The sequence below is a fragment of the Oncorhynchus masou genome, unplaced genomic scaffold (assembly GCF_036934945.1).
Source record: "Oncorhynchus masou masou isolate Uvic2021 unplaced genomic scaffold, UVic_Omas_1.1 unplaced_scaffold_1131, whole genome shotgun sequence".
NCBI lineage: Eukaryota > Metazoa > Chordata > Actinopteri > Salmoniformes > Salmonidae > Oncorhynchus > Oncorhynchus masou.
Genome location: NW_027001052.1, coordinates 189,047 through 209,620, shown reverse-complemented (window position 1 = coordinate 209,620; position 20,574 = coordinate 189,047). Strand labels below are relative to the sequence as shown.

At 43.1% G+C, this 20,574-nt stretch overlaps 1 protein-coding gene across 1 annotated transcript; it reads right to left on the bottom strand.

The window, feature by feature from the left end:
• Window positions 1-6,108: 6,108 nt before the first annotated feature.
• On the bottom strand, window positions 6,109-20,081 carry LOC135529325 (heat shock 70 kDa protein 14-like). The gene is made up of 10 exons (XM_064958113.1): window positions 20,002-20,081; window positions 19,659-19,739; window positions 17,059-17,141; window positions 13,846-13,894; window positions 11,821-11,923; window positions 11,401-11,596; window positions 10,183-10,344; window positions 9,244-9,399; window positions 8,641-8,743; window positions 6,109-6,735 (listed from the first exon to the last, which is right to left on the bottom strand). The coding sequence occupies exons 1-10, from the start codon at window positions 20,056-20,058 to the stop codon at window positions 6,694-6,696; spliced, it is 1,032 nt and encodes a 343-aa protein (XP_064814185.1). The 5' UTR covers window positions 20,059-20,081; the 3' UTR covers window positions 6,109-6,693.
• Between the last annotated feature and the right edge of the window lie 493 nt (window positions 20,082-20,574).

Sequence of the window (20,574 nt, the reverse complement as noted above, 5' to 3'; positions counted from 1 at the left end):
TGAACACCACATATAGGCTACTGGAGGCCATCATTGAACACCACATATAGGCTACTGGAGGCCATCATTGAACACCACATAGGCTACTGGAGGCCATCATTGAACACTACATATAGGCTACTGGAGGCCATCATTGAACACCACATATAGGCTACTGGAGGCCTTTATTGAACAATTGCCATAGGCTACTGGAGGCCTTCATTGAACACCACATATAGGCTACTGGAGGCCTTTATTGAACACCCACATATAGGCTACTGGAGGCCTTCATTGAACACCACATATAGGCTACTGAGGCCTTCATTGAACACCACATAGGCTACTGGAGGCCTTCATTGAACACCACATATAGGCTACTGGAGGCCTTCATTGAACACCACATATAGGCTACTGAGGCCTTCATTGAACACCACATATAGGCTACTGGAGGCCATCATTGAACACCACATATAGGCTACTGGAGGCCTTCATTGAACACCACATATAGGCTACTGGAGGCCTTCATTGAACACGACATGATAAAACATGCCAGTGTTTGACAGCATCTCATATGGTCCCATGATAAAACATCAGCATCTCATATGGTCCCATGATAAAACATGCCAGTGTTTGACAGCATCTCATATGGTCCCATGATAAAACATGCCAGTGTTTGACAGCATCTCATATGGTCCCATGATAAAACATGCCAGTGTTTGACAGCATCTCATGGTCCCATGATAAAACATGCCAGTGTTTGACAGCATCTCATACGGTCCCATGATAAAACATGCCAGTGTTTGACAGCATCTCATACGGTCCCATGATAAAACATGCCAGTGTTTGACAGCATCTCATACGGTCCCATGATAAAACATGCCAGTGTTTGACAGCATCTCATACGGTCCCATGATAAAACATGCCAGTGTTTGACAGCATCTCATATGGTCCCATGATAAAACATGCCAGTGTTTGACAGCATCTCATACGGTCCCATGATAAAACATGCCAGTGTTTGACAGCATCTCATATGGTCCCATGATAAAACATGCCAGTGTTTGACAGCATCTCATATGGTCCCATGATAAAACATGCCAGTGTTTGACAGCATCTCATATGGTCCCATGATAAAACATGCCAGTGTTTGACAGCATCTCATATGGTCCCATGATAAAACATGCCAGTGTTTGACAGCATCTCATACGGTCCCATGATAAAACATGCCAGTGTTCGACAGCATCTCATATGGTCCCATGATAAAACATGCCAGTGTTTGACAGCATCTCATATGGTCCCATGATAAAACATGCCAGTGTTCGACAGCATCTCCCACTGAGAGTTCAGTCTGTGGTGGTGAACATTCCAGAGAGTTCTTTCCCTCGTGGGTATTGTTGGTAGCAGTTCATCTGTTTTCCACTATGCCACATTAAGAGCTTCTTCCACACATTGTGGAGAACAGCCTCTTAGAAACCTGCTGTCCATCTCCACTGCTTTGTCTAGATTGTCGTATATGCCACTCAGAGGACTCAGTCTGAAAAACTGGCCTCTTGGAAGTCCTCCTTTAATGGCTCAGGATGTCCCCCTGTAATATAGTATTTCTGTCTTTCTTTTCTGTACAAAGTTGTAAACAGAGTTCCATTTGATTTCTCAAGTCGGGGTTATTTATTTTATTGAACTAGGCAAGTCGGTTAAGAACAAGTTCTTATTTCACCTTTATTTAACCAGGTCGGCCAGTTGAGAACAAGTTCAGCGACCTGGCCAAGATAAAACAAAGCAGTGCTACAACAGAGTAACACATGGAATAAACAAACATACAGTCAATAACAATAGAAACATCTAGATACAGTGTGTGCAAATGTAGTAAGGAGGAAAGGCAATAAATAGGCCCTCGAGGTGAAAATAATTACAATTTAGCATTAATACTGGAGCGATAGATGTGCAAGTAGAGATACTCCCTTGCTCTTTTGCACCCCAGTAAGTAATAATATGGGGATGAGGTAGCCTGTGCTATTTACAGATTCACTGTACACGGCCATCGGTAAGCTGCTAAGACAGCTGAAGCTTAAAGTTTGAGGGGGAAGAGACTCCAGCTTCAGTGATTTTTGCGATTCGATCCAGTCATTGGCAGCAGAGAACTGGAAGGAAAGGCAGCCAAAGGAGGAATTGGCTTTGGGGGTGACCAGTGAAATATACCTGCTGGAGCACATGCTGCTATGGTGACCAGTGAGCAGAGATAAAGTATTTGCTAGGTAAAGCCCTGCCTTATTTACTTAGATGACCTGGAGCCAGTGGAGGACAACAAATTCAAGGTATTGGAATGGCCATCACAAAGCCCTGACCTCAATCCTATAGAAAATTTGCGGGCAGAACTGAAAAAGTGTGTGCAAGCAAGGAGACCTGCAAACCTGACTCAGTTACACCAGCTCTGTCTGGAGGAATGGGCCAAAATTCACCCAACTTATTGTGGGAAGCTTGTGGAAGGCTACCAGAAACATTTGACCCAAGATAAACAATTTAAAGGCAATGCTACCAAATACTAATTGAGTGAATATAAACTTCTGACCCACTGGGAATGTGATGGAAAAAAATAATTCTCTACAATTATTTTGACATTTCACATTCTTAAAATAAAGTGATCTTAACTCGCCTAAGATAGGGAATTTTTACTTGGTCAAGACTTGTGAAAAACTGAGTTTAAATGTATTTCGCTAATGTGTATGTAAACTTCCGACTTCAACTGTATGTAAATGTGATGAGTAATGTATGTAGACATTATTAAAGTGCCATTATTTAGAGTGGCAATGTTTAATGTGACCAGTGATCCATTTATTAAAGTGGCCAGTGATTGGGCATCAATGCAGGCAGCAGGCTCTCTGAGTTAGTGGTGGCTGTTTAACAGTCTGATGGCCTTGAGATAGAAGCTGTTTTTCAGTCTCTCGGTCCCAGCTTTGATGCACCTGTGCTGACCTCGCCTTCTGGCTGATAGGGGGTGAACAGGCAGTGGCTCGGGCGGTTAATAATATATATCCTCTTAAAGAGCGTGTGAATTTTTTCAGCTTTTTGTTAAAAATCGTATGTGTGGATAGAAAACACTCTGAAGTTTCTAAAACTGGTTAAATCATGTCTGTGACTATAACAGAACGTGTGTAACAGGCAAAACCCCAAGGAAAAACTGTTCACAAAAAAAACATCCTCCGCCAGTTCTCTGTATTGTCTATGGCAAGAGAAAATAGATAGCGCCCAGTTTACAGTTCCTACAGCTTCCGCACGATGTCGCCAGTGTTGGGAATTGGGTTGAAGTTAATCCTTGGTGAAATGAGAAATAGGCACTTCCTGTCATCGAGTACACAAGAGAAAGTTATGGAAGAGACAAAATCGTCCATGATTTGTTGACTTGCTGCTATTGAATACAGATCGCTCCGTGATCAATTTGATCGATTATTAACGTTTACTAATACCTAAAGTTGGATTACAAAAGTAGTTTGAAGTGTTTTGTCAAAGTTTAAAGGCAACTTTTTTAATTTTAAAAAACAACGTTGCGTTTTGAAAACGGAGTTTTTTCCTGGATCAGACGGTCTTCATAAATGGACATTTTGGGTATACAAGGACCGATTTAATCGAAGAAAAAGACCCAATTGTGATGTTTATGGGACATATTGGAGTGCCAACAAAGAAGCTCGTCAAAGGTAATGAATGTTTTATATTTTATTTCTGCGTTTTGTGTAGCGCTGGCTACGCAAATTATTTTGTTTACGTCCCCTTCGTGTATTTCGGGGGTTGCATGCTATCAGATAGCTTCTCATGCTTTCGCCGAAAAGCATTTTAAAAATCTGACATGTTGGCTAGATTCACAACAAGTGTAGCTTTAATTGAGTACCCTGCATGGGTGTTTTAATGAAAGTTTGAGTTTTATCGAGTACTATTACTTGTCACTCTGACATTTCCCCTGATGTTGATCCCTGTACAGGGGCAGCAGCCATAAAAAGGTATTAATGTAATTGATGATCTTTATGGCCTTCCTGTGACATCGGGTGGTGTAGGTGTCTTGGAGGGCAGGTAGTTTGCCCCCGGTGATGCGTTGTGCAGACCTCACAACCCTCTGGAGAGCCTTGCAGTTGAGGGTGGTGCAGTTGCTGTACCAGGCTGTGATACAACCCGACATGATGCTCTCAATTGTGCCTCTGTAAAAGTTTGTCAGGGTTTTGGGTGACAAGCCACATTTCTTCAGTCTCCTGAGGTTGAAGAGGTGCTGCTGCGCTTCTTCACCAGACGGTCTGTGTGGGTGGACCATTTCAGTTTGTTTATTTTATTAAAAGTAATTACAATTTGGCAATTAAACACTGGAGAGATAGATGTGCCGAAGATGAATGTGCAAGTAGAGATACTGGGGTGCAAAGGTGCAAGATAAATAAATAAATACAGTATGGGGATGAGGTAGTTGGATGGGCTATGTACAGGTGCAGTGATCTGTGAGCTGCTCTGACAGCTGGTGCTGAACATTCGTGAGGGAGAGTCTCCTGCTTTGTTTTATCTTGGCCAGTTGTAAATGAGTATTTGCGTTGTGCAGACTGCACTACCCTCTGGAGAGCCTTGCGGTTGAGGGAGGTGCATAGACAGGGCTCGAACTCCCCTAGCGCCACAATGAGAGCCAGCCTGAAAGCTTAGTGGAGTCTGCCACTAGCACAGTCAGTGTAGTCAGCTCAGCTATCCCCATTGAGACTGTCTGTGCCTCGACCTAGGTTGGGCAAAACTAAACATGGCGGTGTTCGCCTCAGCAATCTCACTAGAATAAAGACCTCCTCCATTCCTGCCATTATTGAAAGAGATTGTAATACCTCACATCTCAAAATAGGGCTACTTAATGTTAGATCCCTCACTTCCAAGGCAGTTATAGTCAATGAACTAATTATAATCTTGATGTGATTGGCCTGCCTGAAACATGGCTTAAGCCTGATGAATTTACTGTGTTAAATAATGAGGCCTCACCTCCTGGTTACACTAGTGACCATATCCCCCGTGCATCCCGCAAATGCGGAGGTGTTGCTAACATTTACGATAGCAAATTTCAATTTACAAAAAAAAAAAAAAAAAAAAAAAAAAAAAAAAAAAAGTTCATCTTTTGAGCTTCTAGTCATGAAATCTATGCAACCTACTCAATCACTTTGTATAGCTACTGTTTGCAGGCCTCCTGGGCAGCATTCCTCACTGAGTTCCCTGAATTCCTAGCAGACCTTGTAGTCATAGCAGATATTCAAATTTTGGGAATTTTAATATTCACATGAAAAAGTCCACAGACCCACTCCAAAAGGCTTTCGGAACCATCACCGACTCAGTGCGTTTTGTCCAACATGTCTCTGGACCTACTCACAGTCACACTCTGGACCTAGTTTTGTCTCGTGGAATAAATGTTGTGGATCTTAATGTCTTTCCTCATAATCCTGGACTATCGGACCACCATTTGATTATGTTTTGTAATCGCAACAAATAATCTGCTCAGACCCCAATCAAGGAGCATCAAAAGTCATGCTATAAATTCTCAGACAACAGATTCCTCGATGCCCTTACAGACTCCCTCTGCCTACCCAAGGACGTCAGAGGAAAAAAAAAAATCAGTTAACCACCTAACTGAGGAACTAAATTTAACCTTGCGCAATACCCTAGACGCAGTTGCACCCCTAAAAACATTTGTCATAAGAAACTAGCTCCCTGGTATACAGAAAATACCCGAGCTCTGAAGCAAGCTTCCAGAAAATTGGAACGGAAATGGCGCCACACCAAACTGGAAGTCTGACTAACTTGGAAAGACAGTACCGTGCAGTATCGAAGAGCCCTTACTGCTGCTCGATCATCCTATTTTTCCAGCTTAATTGAGGAAAATAAGAACAATCCTAAATTTATTTTTAAAAACTAAAAAGCAGCATTCCCCAAGTGAGGATGGCTTTCACTTCAGCAGTGATAAATTCATGAACTTCTTTGAGGAAAAGATCATGAACCTTAGAAAGCAAATTACAGACTCCTCTTTAAATCTGCATATTCCTCCAAAGCTCAGTTGTCCTGAGTCTGCACAACTCTAGGATCAGGAGCACGCCCAATTTTTCAGTTTTTTGATTTGTTAAAAAGTTTGAAATATCCAATAAATGTCATTCCACTTCATGATTGTGTCCCACTTGTTGATTCTTCACAAAAAAAATACAGTTTTATATCTTTATGTTTGAAGCCTGAAATGTGGCAAAAGTTCAAAGTTCAAGGGGACCGAATACTTTCGCAAGGCACTGTATATCTCGACATATTGATGAAAATAATCATGGCCTCTAAACCTTCAAGCTGCATACTGGACCCTATTCCAACTAAACTAATGAAAGAGCTGCTTCCTGTGCTTGGCCCTCCTATGTTGAACATAATAAACGTCTCTATCCACCGGATGTGCACCAAACTCACTAAAAGTGGCAGTAATAAATTCTCTTTAAAAAGCCAAACCTTGACCCAGAAAATATTTTTTTTTAACTAATCGGCCTATATCGAATCTCCTATTCCCCTCAAAAACAAATTGAAAAAGCTGTTGAGAAGCAATTCACTGCCCTCCTGAAGACAAACAATGTATACAAAACGCTTCAGTCTGGTTTCAGACCCCATAGCACTGAGACTGTACTTGTGAAGGTGGTAAATTACCTTTTAATGGCGTCAGACTGACACTCTGCATTTGTCCTCGTGCTCCTAGACCTTAGTGCTGCTTTTGATACCATCGATCACCGCATTCTTGGAGAGATTGGAAACCCAAATTGGTTTACACGGACAAGTTCTGGCCTGGTTTAAATCTTATCTATCGGACATATATCCGTTTGTCTGTGGATGGTTTGTCCTCTGACAAATCAACTGTAAATGTCGGTGTTCCTCAAGGCTTTGTTTTAGGACCACTATTGTTTTCTCTATTTTACCTCTTGGTGATGTCATTCAGAAACCTAATGTTAACTTTCACTGCTATGCGGATGACACACAGCTGTACATTTCGATGAAACATGGTGAAGCCCCAAAATTGCCCTCTTGGAAGCCTGTGTTTCAGACATAAGGAAGTGGATGGCTGCAAATGTTCTACTGTTAAACGCGGACAAAACAGAGATGCTTGTTCTAGGTACCAAGAACCAAAGAGATCTTCTGTTGGATCTGACAATTAATCTTAATGGTTGTACAGTCGTCTCAAATAAAACTGAAGGACCTCAGCGTTACTCTGGACCCTGATCTCTCTTGACGAACATATCAAGACTGTTTCAAGGACAGCTTTTTTCCATCTACGTAACATTGCAAAAATCAGAAACTTTCTGTCCAAAAATGATGAAAAATGAATCCATGCTTTTGTTACTTCTAGGTTAGACTACTGCAATGCTCTACTTTCCGGCAACCCGGATAAAGCACTAAATAAACTTCAGTTAGTGCTAAATACGGCTGCTAGAATCCTGACTAGAACCAAAATAAATTGATCATATTACTCCAGTGCTAGCCTCCCTACACTGGCTTCCTGTCAAAACAAGGGCTGATTTCAAGGTTTTACTGCTAACCGACAAAGCATTACATGGGCTTGCTCCTACCCATCTCTCTGATTTGGTCCTACCGTACATACCTACACGTACGCTACGGTCACAAGACGCAGGCCTCCTAATTGTCCCTAGAATTGCTTAGCAAACAGCTGGAGGCAGGGCTTTCTCCTTTTGACCTCCATTTTTATGGAATGGTCTGCCTTCTCCCTTGCCTTCTCCCTTTCCTTCTCTCTCTCTCTCAGGGACCTGAGTCCTAGGACCATGCCTCAGGACTACCTGGCATGATGACTCCTTGCTGTCCCAAGTCCACCTGGCCGTGCTGCCTCTCCAGTTTCAACTGTTCTGCCTGCGGCTATGGAACCCTGACCTGTTCACCGGACGTGCTACCTGTCCCAGACCTGCTGTTTTCAACTCTATAGAGACAGCAGGAGCGGTAGAGATACTCTGAATGATCGGCTATGAAAAGCCAACTGACATTTACTCCTGAGGTGCTGACCTGTTGCACCCTCGACAACCACTGATTATTATTATTTGACCATGCTGAAAATCTTGGCCATGTTCTGTTATAATCTCTACCCGGCACAGCCAGAAGAGGACTGGCCACCCCTCATAGCCTGGTTCCTCTAGGTTTCTTCCTCGGTTCCGGCCTTTCCAGGGAGTTTTTCCTAGCCACCGTGCTTCTACACCTGCATTACTTGGTGTTTAAGGCTGGGTTTCTGTACAGCACTTTGTGACATCAGCTGATGTTATAAGGGCTTTATAAACACATTTCATTGATTTCTGGGTTCCTGTAAGGACTGTTCTGCACAAGCTGCAGCCTGTGGATGCTTTGAGGCCCGCCAAGGAGAGCATTGCAGTAATCTAGTCAGAAGGTGACCTCTCAGGTTTAGAGAGAGCAGGAGTCAGGTGATGTTTCTCAGGTGAAATAATGATTTGTTTTGCCAAACATTCTGTTGTCGGAGAAAGCCAAACTAGCGAGGGATCAAGTCAAACAAGTTGACACGTCACCCCCCCCAAAAAATACATACTTTATACTATTTATAAAAAAAATTTTTAACTATATGTCCAGTATTTACAGAGCACTGTGCCATGGCATCTTCCAAACCCATGTTGGGTAGGTCAGGGTTACCTTGTTGATGTCGCTAGTAGAGAGCCCAGTCGTCTCCAGCAGGCTTCTGATTGGTTGGACACTCTTGTTGAACAGGGAAGAACACAGCAGCTCAAAACGGGCCCTGAGAGGAAAAAAAAAAGTGTGACTTTCCTGTGGCATTGTATTTTTTTAAATTATTATTATTTTTTAACCTTTATTTAACTAGGCAAGTCAGTTAAGAACAAATTCTTATTTTCAATGACGGCCTAGGAACAGTGGGTTAACTGCCTGTTCAGGGGCAGAACGACAGATTTGTACCTTGTTAGCTCGGGGGTTTGAACTTGCAACCTTCCGATTACTAGGCCAACGCTCTAACCACTAGGCTACGCTGCCACCCCATGAAGAGGGGGATTGTGCATCGCAGTACGAGAGGCGTCATTACAGACCCGGGTTCCATTCAGGGCTCACAACCGGCCGCGATCGGAAGTCCCATAAGGCGGCGCATAATTGGCCCAGAGTTATTCGGGTTCGGCAGTCATTGGAAATGAGAATGTTCTTAACCGACTTAGCTAGTTAAATAAATAAATAAAAATACACATTGCGGTGGGTAAGAGAGCAGGGGTTTGTGGGTAGTGTAGTCACCTGGAGATGTTGCAGTCGAAGTCCATGCCGTCGTGTAGCGAGTCAACAAAGCAATTAGCAGAACCCAGCGTGGAGAGAGAATGTTTGGCCATGTCTGCTCCGTTCATCAGCTTCAACATGGCCCGCGCGTTACTACTAACATCCTGTTTAAACGACCTGCAGACAGACAGACACCTTTAAAACCAGGGGATCAGATGTAGGGGAATACCTTCTCCCATGTCACCCCGCTGGCTTCCAGTTGAAGCTCGCATCCACTACAAGACTGTGGCGGAGGGGGGAAGCCCACAGGCCGGGGGGAGCCCACAGGCCGGGGGGAGCCCACAGGCCGGGCATCAGCATGCTTCAGTTCAGCTGGCCAAATAGCGAACCAAACGAGTGTGCTAGCATACTGAACTTCACTTGAAAAATGAAGGAGACGCCAATATAGGCTTCCTTAATTGACTTGACATTTTTGCAGTGGAGACCTTAGTCGCGCAATTTGACATCTAACTAATAGTTTGGTGAAGTTTTTATCAATGAAAACAAGTCATCTGTCGTTGAATGACAACAAAGACTTTAATGAAGAATCCCTCTACTGTTGACCAATCACCGACGATGGACCGTAGACATCGGCTCACCTCTAGAAAACCCTCACCGAAGTCCAAAACGTCACCAAATGTGGTCATAATATAATAACCCTATGGAAGAGTTTCAGCTGGGAGGCACGCGGACGTCATCCCTACCTTCTATGGAAGTGTGAAAATGGGAGTGCCCCCATCCAAATGGTCACTGGTCAGAATATGTACAAACTAAAAACAACTCATTCATCCAGGGGTCTATGAACAGATTGTTATACCATTTCATGTTGATAAAATGCTGTCAGTTCCACTGTCAGTTCCACTCTGCACCAGGTGTGTGTGTGTTACCGTTTGAACTCTGCACCAGGTGTGTGTGTGTTACCGTTTGAACTCTGCAGCCAGGTGCTGTGCCAGGGCGCTTGTGAAGCTCTCTCCTCCGATGCTGTGGTCTGTGTGGGTGTTCAGAACCCGGAACATTCCACCATTCACCTGCAGCACCGTCACACTCAGAGACGTCCCACCTAGTTTATACACCAGGACATGGCTACACACACACACACACCAGTTTATACATACACCAGTTCACACCACTAGAGGTTGACGGAATAATATCATTAAAAATCCATCTTAACATAACCCTCGTTAGCTACACATGGTTGATGATATTACAAGGTTAAACAGCTTGTCCTGCGTTGCATATAATCAATGCCGTGCCTTTTAATTTATCATCGAATCATTAAACGGGTGATGATTTAACAAAAGTGCATTGCCGAAAAAAAGCAATCTTTGCACAAATGTACCGAACCATAAACATCAATTCCTTCCTTAAAATCAACACACAGAAGTATATATTTTTTAAACCTGCATATTTAGTTAAACGAAATTCATGTTCGCAGGCAATATTAACTAAGGACGGTTCCGCATTTCACTGAAAGAATAAACGTTTTGTTTTCAAAATGATAGTTTTCAGATTTTACCATATTAATGACCAAAGCTACATATTTCTGTGTGTTTATTATGATTAAGTCTATGATTTGATGAAGCGGTCTGAGTGGTGGTAGGCAGCAGCAGGCTCATAAGCATTCATTCAAACAGCACTTTCCTGCGTTTGCCAGCAGCTCTTAGCATGCTTGAAGCACAGTGCTGTTTATGACTTCAAGCCTATCAACTCCTGAGATTAGGCTGGCAATACTAGTGCCCATATAAACATCCAATAGTCAAAATACAAATGGTAGAGAGAAAATGTCAACGCAATTCCTATAATAACTACAACCTAAAACTTCTTATCTGGGAATATTGAACCACCAGCTTTCATATGTTCTCAGCAAGGAACTTAAACGTTAGCTCTTTTACATGGCACATATTGCACTTTCTCCTCAAACACTGCATTTTTACATTATTTAAACCAAATTGAACATAATTATTTATAAGACTTAAATAGATGTATTAAGTTAAAATAAGTGTTCATTCAGTATTGTTGTAATTGTCATTATTACAAACATACATATAAAAATCAGCCGATTAATTCAGTATGGGCTTTTTTGGTTGTCCAATATATCGGTCGACCTGTAGTTCATACACAAGAAGGAGTAGTGTGTACCTCTTCCCAGAGGGGCAGTCCTGTCCGATTCCGTAGGCCAGTAGAGCAGCAGCTGGCTCGTGGATCAGCCTCAACACACGGAACCCTGCGGCCTCCGCAGCCGCCCTCAACGCAGACTTCTGAGCATGTGCGAACTCAAAGGGGACAGTGATGACAGCCTCTGTGACATCAGCGCCCAAGGCCGACTGAGCCGTCTCTATGGAAACAACAATAGATGGGAGGGTGGCCCAGTTCCAAGTGGACCTGTAGTACTACACCCTCCCCCCGCTGGAGAGCTGACATGTTTTCACATGTGCAAGTAGTTTGACAATAGTTTTAAGTTGCTCCCTGATAGGCTACCATATTGCTTAGGCCCATTCAATCATCTGGGATCTCCACTAGTGCATAGCGTCAGGGGGAAAATTGGGACTGTGTTCTAACCTTTCATCTTGTGTAGGATCAGCTTGGCAACATCTTGGGGAGCCACATGTCTGGTCATCTCTCCAGTCATCTCATACACTGGCTTCTCTCCCTTGTTGACAACCTGAGACACATCATCAGCTTCTCTATTACACAATATCACTCATAACGTGGTGTTAGGTAGTCAGACATGTTAATCACTGAGAACAGTGTTAGGTAGTCTAATAGAGCCAGGTATACCAGGTTAATCACTGAGTCTAATAGAGCCAGGTATACCAGGTTGATCACTGAGTCTAATAGGGGGTAAAGGGTTAATCACTGAGAGTCTAATAGAGCCAGGTATACCAGGTTAATCACTGAGAGTCTAATAGAGCCAGGTATACCAGGTTAATCACTGAGAGTCTAATAGAGGGTAGAGGGTTAATCACTGAGAGTCTAATAGGGGGTAGAGGGTTAATCACTGAGAGTCTAATAGAGCCAGGTATACCAGGTTAATCACTGAGAGTCTAATAGAGCCAGGTATACCAGGTTAATCACTGAGAGTCTAATAGAGGGTAGAGGGTTAATCACTGAGAGTCTAATAGGGGTAGAGGGTTAATCACTGAGAGTCTAATAGAGCCAGGTATACCAGGTTAATCACTGAGAGTCTAATAGAGCCAGGTATACCAGGTTAATCACTGAGAGTCTAATAGAGCCAGGTATACCAGGTTAATCACTGAGAGTCTAGAGGGTAGAGGGTTAATCACTGAGAGTCTAATAGAGCCAGGTATACCAGGTTAATCACTGAGAGTCTAATAGAGCCAGGTATACCAGGTTAATCACTGAGAGTCTAATAGGGGTAGAGGGTTAATCACTGAGAGTCTAATAGAGCCAGGTATACCAGGTTGATCACTGAGAGTCTAATAGGGGTAGAGGGTTAATCACTGAGAGTCTAATAGAGCCAGGTATACCAGGTTGATCACTGAGTCTAATAGAGCCAGGTATACCAGGTTAATCACTGAGAGTCTAATAGAGCCAGGTATACCAGGTTAATCACTGAGTCTAATAGGGGGTAGAGGGTTAATCACTGAGAGTCTAATAGGGGTAGAGGGTTAATCACTGAGAGTCTAATAGAGCCAGGTATACCAGGTTAATCACTGAGTCTAATAGGGGGTAGAGGGTTAATCACTGAGAGTCTAATAGAGCCAGGTATACCAGGTTAATCACTGAGTCTAATAGGGGGTAGAGGGTTAATCACTGAGAGTCTAATAGGGGGTAAAGGGTTAATCACTGAGTCTAATAGGGGGTAGAGGGTTAATCACTGAGAGTCTAATAGGGGTAAAGGGTTAATCACTGAGTCTAATAGGGGTAGAGGGTTAATCACTGAGAGTCTAATAGGGGGTAGAGGGTTAATCACTGAGAGTCTAATAGAGCCAGGTATACCAGGTTAATCACTGAGAGTCTAATAGAGGTAGAGGGTTAATCACTGAGAGTCTAATAGAGCCAGGTATACCAGGTTAATCACTGAGAGTCTAATAGGGGGTAGAGGGTTAATCACTGAGAGTCTAATAGAGCCAGGTATACCAGGTTAATCACTGAGAGTCTAATAGAGCCAGGTATACCAGGTTAATCACTGAGAGTCTAATAGGGGGTAGAGGGTTAATCACTGAGAGTCTAATAGAGCCAGGTATACCAGGTTGATCACTGAGTCTAATAGAGCCAGGTATACCAGGTTAATCACTGAGAGTCTAATAGAGCCAGGTATACCAGGTTAATCACTGAGAGTCTAATAGAGCCAGGTATACCAGGTTAATCACTGAGTCTAATAGAGCCAGGTATACCAGGTTAATCACTGAGTCTAATAGAGCCAGGTATACCAGGTTAATCACTGAGTCTAATAGAGCCAGGTATACCAGGTTAATCACTGAGTCTAATAGAGCCAGGTATACCAGGTTAATCACTGAGAGTCTAATAGAGCCAGGTATACCAGGTTAATCACTGAGAGTCTAATAGGGGGTAAAGGGTTAATCACTGAGAGTCTAATAGGGGGTAGAGGGTTAAACTCACAGGACATTTACTCTCAGCTTTATGCGTCTGCACCTCAGGATCCTCAAAACTGCCGACAGGAGGAGAGGAAAAGAGGGAAGAAGCAACAACATGAGTTCATTCTCCCTAACCCAACAACATGAGTTCATTCTCCCTAACCCAACAACATGAGTTCATTCTCCCTAACCCAACAACATGAGGTGAGTTCATTCTCCCTAACCCAACAACATGAGTTCATTCTCCCTAACCCACCAACGTGAGTTCATTCTCCCTAACCCACCAACATGAGTTCATTCTCCCTAACCCAACAACATGAGTTCATTCTCCCTAACCCAACAACACGAGTTCATTCTCCCTAACCCAACAACATGAGGTGAGTTCATTCTCCCTAACCCAACAACATGAGTTCATTCTCCCTAACCCACCAACGTGAGTTCATTCTCCCTAACCCACCAACGTGAGTTCATTCTCCCTAACCCACCAACGTGAGTTCATTCTCCCTAACCCACCAACGTGAGTTCATTCTCCCTAACCCAACAACATGTGGTGAGTTCATTCTCCCTAACCCAACATCATGAGTTCATTCTCCCTAACCCAACAACATGAGGTGAGTTCATTCTCCCTAACCCAACAACATGAGTTCATTCTCCCTAACCCAACATCATGAGGTGAGTTCATTCTCCCTAACCCAACATCATGAGTTCATTCTCCCTAACCCAACAACATGAGTTCATTCTCCCTAACCCAACAACACGAGTTCATTCTCCCTAACCCAACAACACGAGTTCATTCTCCCTAACCCAACAACATGAGTTCATTCTCCCTAACCCAACAACATGTGGTGAGTTCATTCTCCCTAACCCAACAACGTGAGTTCATTCTCCCTAACCCAACAACGTGAGTTCATTCTCCCTAACCCAACAACATGAGTTCATTCTCCCTAACCCAACAACATGAGGTGAGTTCATTCTCCCTAACCCAACAACACGAGTTCATTCTCCCTAACCCAACAACATGAGTTCATTCTCCCTAACCCAACAACATGAGTTCCTTCTCCCTAACCCAACAACATGAGTTCATTCTCCCTAACCCACCAACATGAGTTCATTCTCCCTAACCCACCAACATGAGTTCATTCTCCCTAACCCAACAACATGAGTTCATTCTCCCTAACCCACCAACATGAGTTCATTCTCCCTAACCCAACAACATGAGTTCATTCTCCCTAACCCAACAACATGAGTTCATTCTCCCTAACCCACCAACATGAGTTCATTCTCCCTAACCCAACAACATGAGTTCATTCTCCCTAACCCAACAACGTGTGGTGAGTTCATTCTCCCTAACCCACCAACGTGAGTTCATTCTCCCTAACCCACCAACGTGAGTTCATTCTCCCTAACCCACCAACATGAGTTCATTCTCCCTAACCCACCAACATGAGTTCATTCTCCCTAACCCAACAACATGAGTTCATTCTCCCTAACCCAACAACATGAGTTCATTCTCCCTAACCCAACAACATGAGTTCATTCTCCCTAACCCAACAACATGAGTTCATTCTCCCTAACCCAACAACATGTGGTGAGTTCATTCTCTAGAACATTGGGAACATACAGTTGAAGTCAGAAGCTAACATACACTTTAGCCAAATACATTTAAACTCAGTTTCACTATTCCTGACATTTAATCCTAGTAAAAATTCCCTGTCTTAGGTCAGTTAGTATCACCACTTTATTTTAAGAATGTGAAATGTCAGAATAATAGTAGAGAGAATGATTTATTTCAGCTTTAATTTCAGCACATTCCCAGTGGGTCAGAAGTTTACATACACTCAATTAGTATTTGGCAGCATCGCCCTTTTAAATTGTTTAACTTGGGTCAAACGTGTCGGGTAGACTTCCACAAGCTTCCCACAATAAGTTGGGTGAATTTTGGTCCATTCCTCCTGACAGAGCTGCTGTAACTGAGTCAGGTTTGTAGACCCATTCCGCCTGAGAGAGCTACTGTAACTGAGTCAGGTTTGTAGGCTTCCTTGCTCACACGCGCTTCTTCCAGTTCTGCCCACAAATTTTCCTTAGGATTGAGGTCAGGGCTTTGTGATGGCCACTAATACCTTGACTTTGTTGCCCTTAAGCCATTTGGCACAACTTTGGAAGTATGCTTGGAGTCATTGTCCATTTGCGACCAAGTTTTAACTTCCTGACTGACGTCTTGAGATGTTGCTTCAATATAATAATCCACATAATTTTCCTGCCTCATGATACCTATTTTGTGAAGTGCACCAGTCCCATCTACAGCAAAGCACCCCCACAACATGATGCTGCCACCCCTGTGCTTCACGTTCGGGATGGTATTCTTTGGCTTGCAGGCCTCCCCAGTTTCCCTCCAAACATAACGATTGTCATTATGGCCAAACAGTTCTATTTCTGTTTCATCAGACCAGAGGACATTTCTCCAAAACGTACCATCTTTATCCCCATGTGCCGTTGCAAACCGTAGTCTGGCTTTTTTATGGCGGTATTGGAGCCGTGGCTTCTTCCTTGCTGACCTTTCAGGTTATGTCGATATAGGACTCATTTTACTGTGGATATATACTTTTGTACCCGTTTCCCCCAGCATCATCACAAGGTCCTTTGCTGTTGTTCTGGGATTGATCTACACTTTTTTCTAGGAGACCGAACGCGTCTCCTTCCTGAGCGGTATGACGGCTGCGTGGCCCCGTGGTGTTAATACTTGTGTACTATTGTTTGTACAGATGAACGTGGTACCTTCAGGCGTTTGGAAATTGCTCCCAAGGATGAACCAGACTTGTGAGGTCTTGGCTGATTTGTTTTGATTTTCCCATGATGTCAAGCAAAGAGGCACGGAGTATGAAGGTCAGCCTTGAAATACATCCACAGGTAAACCTCCAATTGACTCAAATGATGTCAATTAGCCTATCAGAAGCTTCTAAAGCCATCATTTTCTGGAATGTTCCAAGCTGTTTAAAGGCACAGTCAACTTAGTGAATGTAAACTTCTGACCCACTGGAATTGTGATACAGTGAATGAATCTGTCTGTAAACATGTGTTGGAAAAATGACTTGTAATGCACAAAGTAGATGTCCTAACCGACTTGCCAAAACTATAGTTTGTTAACAAGAAAATTGTGGAGTGGTTGAAAAACTAGTTTTAATGACTCCAACTTAAGTGTTTGTAAACTTCCGACTTCAACTGTAATACAGACACTCACCTCCTCCCCAGCACCTGTTTGACTTTAACCACAGTGTTGGCTGCGTTTCGGACACGACCCTGCTTAGCCGCAATCCCTACTATCTGCAGAGAGAGCGAGCGATGAGAGGGAGGCAGATGGAGGATAGGACAGACGGATTGAACAGGGAGGTGAACGGAGGGTTACAGTGTGAGATGACAGAGGGAGGACATCATGACGACAGACGGATTGAACAGGGATGCGAAGGGAGGGTTACAGTGTGAGATGACAGAGGGAGGACATCATGACGACAGACGGATTGAACAGGGAGGTGAAGGGAGGGTTACAGTGTGAGATGACAGGACATCATGACGACAGACGGATTGAACAGGGAGGTGAAGGGAGGGTTACAGTGTGAGATGACAGAGGACATCATGACGACAGACGGATTGAACAGGGAGGCGAAGGGAGGGTTACAGTGTGAGATGACAGAGGGAGGACATCATGACAAGAGATATGATCCTACATGCTCTGTACACCCACACAGTAATAACAGGTTTCTCTATCGTTTGAGGTAAATCATATTAATTATACTTAAAAATATAAAATGTAACATGCAACAATTTTACTGAGATATGGTTCATACAAGGAAATTAGTCAACCACTGAGAAGCCAGGCCCAGCCAATCAGAACGAGTTTTCCCCCAGAGGTTTTATTACAGACTGAAAAAAGCTCACTAACAGGGATGTAAACATCATTTGTGCACGAAATTTGAGATAGGCATAAGCTACGGACAAACACAATTGCCGACCAAGGCGAGACCCAAAAACGCGCTCCCAGCAAAAGCCCAGTAAGCAGAATTACATTGAAAAGACGTGTAAAATAAGTATTTTCCAGACGTTGAAGTTAGATTCAATTAAGGCTCCGAATTAAAAGGTGAAAAGACATTTTCCGTACCTTTAAAATACATTTTCTAGGATGTTGAAAAATGGGGGGGGGGGGCTCATTTTTGGTCTTGAATGAAAGTTGAAAACATGTAATTTATAGACATCTATGTTTTGGCCAAATCAATGCTGGTCCATACTGGACAAAATCTGAACCAAACAAAGACAGTGATTGGTTCAAATTTGGTCCACACTGGACCAAAAACCAATGTCTGTGGAACATAAGGCAAGTCCAGACTACACCAAAAAAAAGAAAGGACATCACTACCTGTCCATGCTTACTGAGGTGTAGTCTATAGTGTTCCCTGAAATATGATTTTATGACTGCCCATCTGTGGTAAGCCTACCACCTGTAAAACACCACCAAAAGAGGTGTTTGGAAAGGACCCCAAAAAAAAGACTTTGCCTCGTGCTTCCTGGGGTGTAGATCCACCCCCATTACCCTTTTAAAAACAAGGTAACTTAACAGATGCATATCTGTATTCCCAGTCATGTGAAAGCCATAGATTGGGGCCTAATGAATTTATTTCCTTATATGAACTGTAACTCAGTAAAATCTTTGAAATTGTTGCATTTATATTTTTGAAAAGCTAGTCTGGTAAAGAGCTACTTTTGTCTTAAAAGGGGCATTGTCCGATTTCTAAACAGGCTTGAAGGTGTAAGGTAGAATACATGTTTGTATGGTAATAATAATGAAATTCATTTGTAAAGTGGTTTCTTGCATTATATAATACAATTTCAGTTACCTATTTGGCCAATTATGTTAGATAAGTGATTTGAGCTTTCGGACAAGTAAAACACCAGTCTTAAAATGGTGAATGTCAAGCCATGCATGAACCATTTTAATTGAAAACAATCACAGTAAGGTACTTAATTGTTAGCCAGAAATTATTTGATATTAAAGCGTGAACAGCGTTCAGAGTGACTATCGCCTTCGCTGTGAACAGCGTTCAGAGTGACTATCGCCGCTGTGAACAGCGTTCAGAGTGACTATCGCCGCTGTGAACAGCGTGAGTGACTACGCCTTCGCTGCAGCGTTCAGAGTGACTATCGCCTTCGCTGTGAACAGCCAGAGTGACTATCGCCTTCGCTGTGAACAGCGTTCAGAGTGACTATCGCCTTCGCTGTGAACAGCGTTCAGAGTGACTATCGCCTTCGCTGTGAACAGCGTTCAGAGTGACTATCGCCTTCGCTGTGAACAGCGTTCAGAGTGACTATCGCCTTCGCTGTGAACAGCGTTCAGAGTGACTATCGTCTTCGCTGTGAACACCTGAAACCTGCACCCTGGCAAAAGACAGGGATTTCACAGGTGTTCTGCGCATGCTCGATAGTTATTTAGCACAGGTCTGTAGTCTTCCATCTGTTTTCTGGAAACACGCACTAACATGGAGATATGTCCGTGTGAGAGCACTAACCTTATCATAGTGTGTATTAGCTTAACCTGAATTATTTATCGCTGATATGAAAGACAAGGTCCTTGTAATTGCAAAACCCTTACCGCAAGAGACGCATTGTTAATGTTCAGACCCGAGCAACAAAAACCTACAGAAGACTCCTTCCTTCGATGACTGACAAAACCGCCTCCGCGAATGTTTATTTTGTTTATCCCGACCAAATTGTATTGGTCCCATACAAATATTTAGCAGATGTAATAGTTGAGGTAACTAAAACCGTATGTTAGAACTAGTTGTGTGATACCTGTTCCGTGTCTCGGTAAGCCACCACGGCAGGAGTGACTCGGTCTCCGGCGTCATTGGCGACCACCTCCGCTCGGCCATCCTGAAAAACACAATACTGTCAAAATCCTCCCACCCTGGCTTGACCGATAAACAATCATCTCTAAAGCCAAGCAAATTATTTTAGCGTTAGTTTACTAGATGGCTAACACCGGTAGCCAACTCATTCACTCCATGCTAACATTGTCTAGCGTTACCGGTAACTAACTCATTGTCAAACATGTCTAACCGGATCTTTCCGGACCTCCTAAATATATCGCTTCATAACTGAAAACAGAGACTAATCCCACCACCAGAAACAATACCTTAAAAATAGCTACACAGGCACATGTGTAGCCGAAATGTACTCCTATAGCCGCCATGCTTGTTGAAATATCACTACGAAGCTGAACCACGAAGGTTAAAGTTCATTTGACTTTAAACCAATCAGAGTAAAACGTTGCAGGAACTGACTCAATATTCAGCCAATCGGAGATGTTTACTGAAACCAATCAGAAGAGGTCTAGCGTCAGCTGTAGTAGTTTGCAGCAGGTACCGGAGAGTTGCTGCTGTTTTTTATTTTATTGAACTCGGCAAGTCAGTGATTGTAATGTGATATTGTACCCCCTAGCCCCGCCCCTAGCTCAATTGTCCATAGTTTGTAATCTATGTATGCTTGTGTTCCCTCATGTGCTTTATGTATTGATTTGTTGTTAATAAAAATAAATAATAAAAAATCAATTACAACACAAACATCCGTTCAGTACACGTTCAAAAGAATTAGAAATATTTCTGAAACAAGACCACTATTGAAACAGTCAAATACCTTGTTCTCTTTCCAGCGAGGTGCTAAGGTTGATGTTGTTGACTGGATGCTTAAACAACCTTAAAACGAAAAA

Bases quoted from the DNA above. Each gene is read 5' to 3' on its own strand.
- LOC135529325 (XM_064958113.1), bottom strand. From the start codon at position 20,058: ATGGCGGCTATAGGAGTACATTTCGGCTACACATGTGCCTGTGTAGCT. The intron at 19,740-20,001 runs GTATTGTTTCTG...TGTGTTTTTCAG, and splicing joins CCTGTGTAGCTATTTTTAAG to GATGGCCGAGCGGAGGTGGT. The intron at 8,744-9,243 runs GTGACTACACTA...TTTTCCTCTCAG, and splicing joins TTCGACTGCAACATCTCCAG to GGCCCGTTTTGAGCTGCTGT.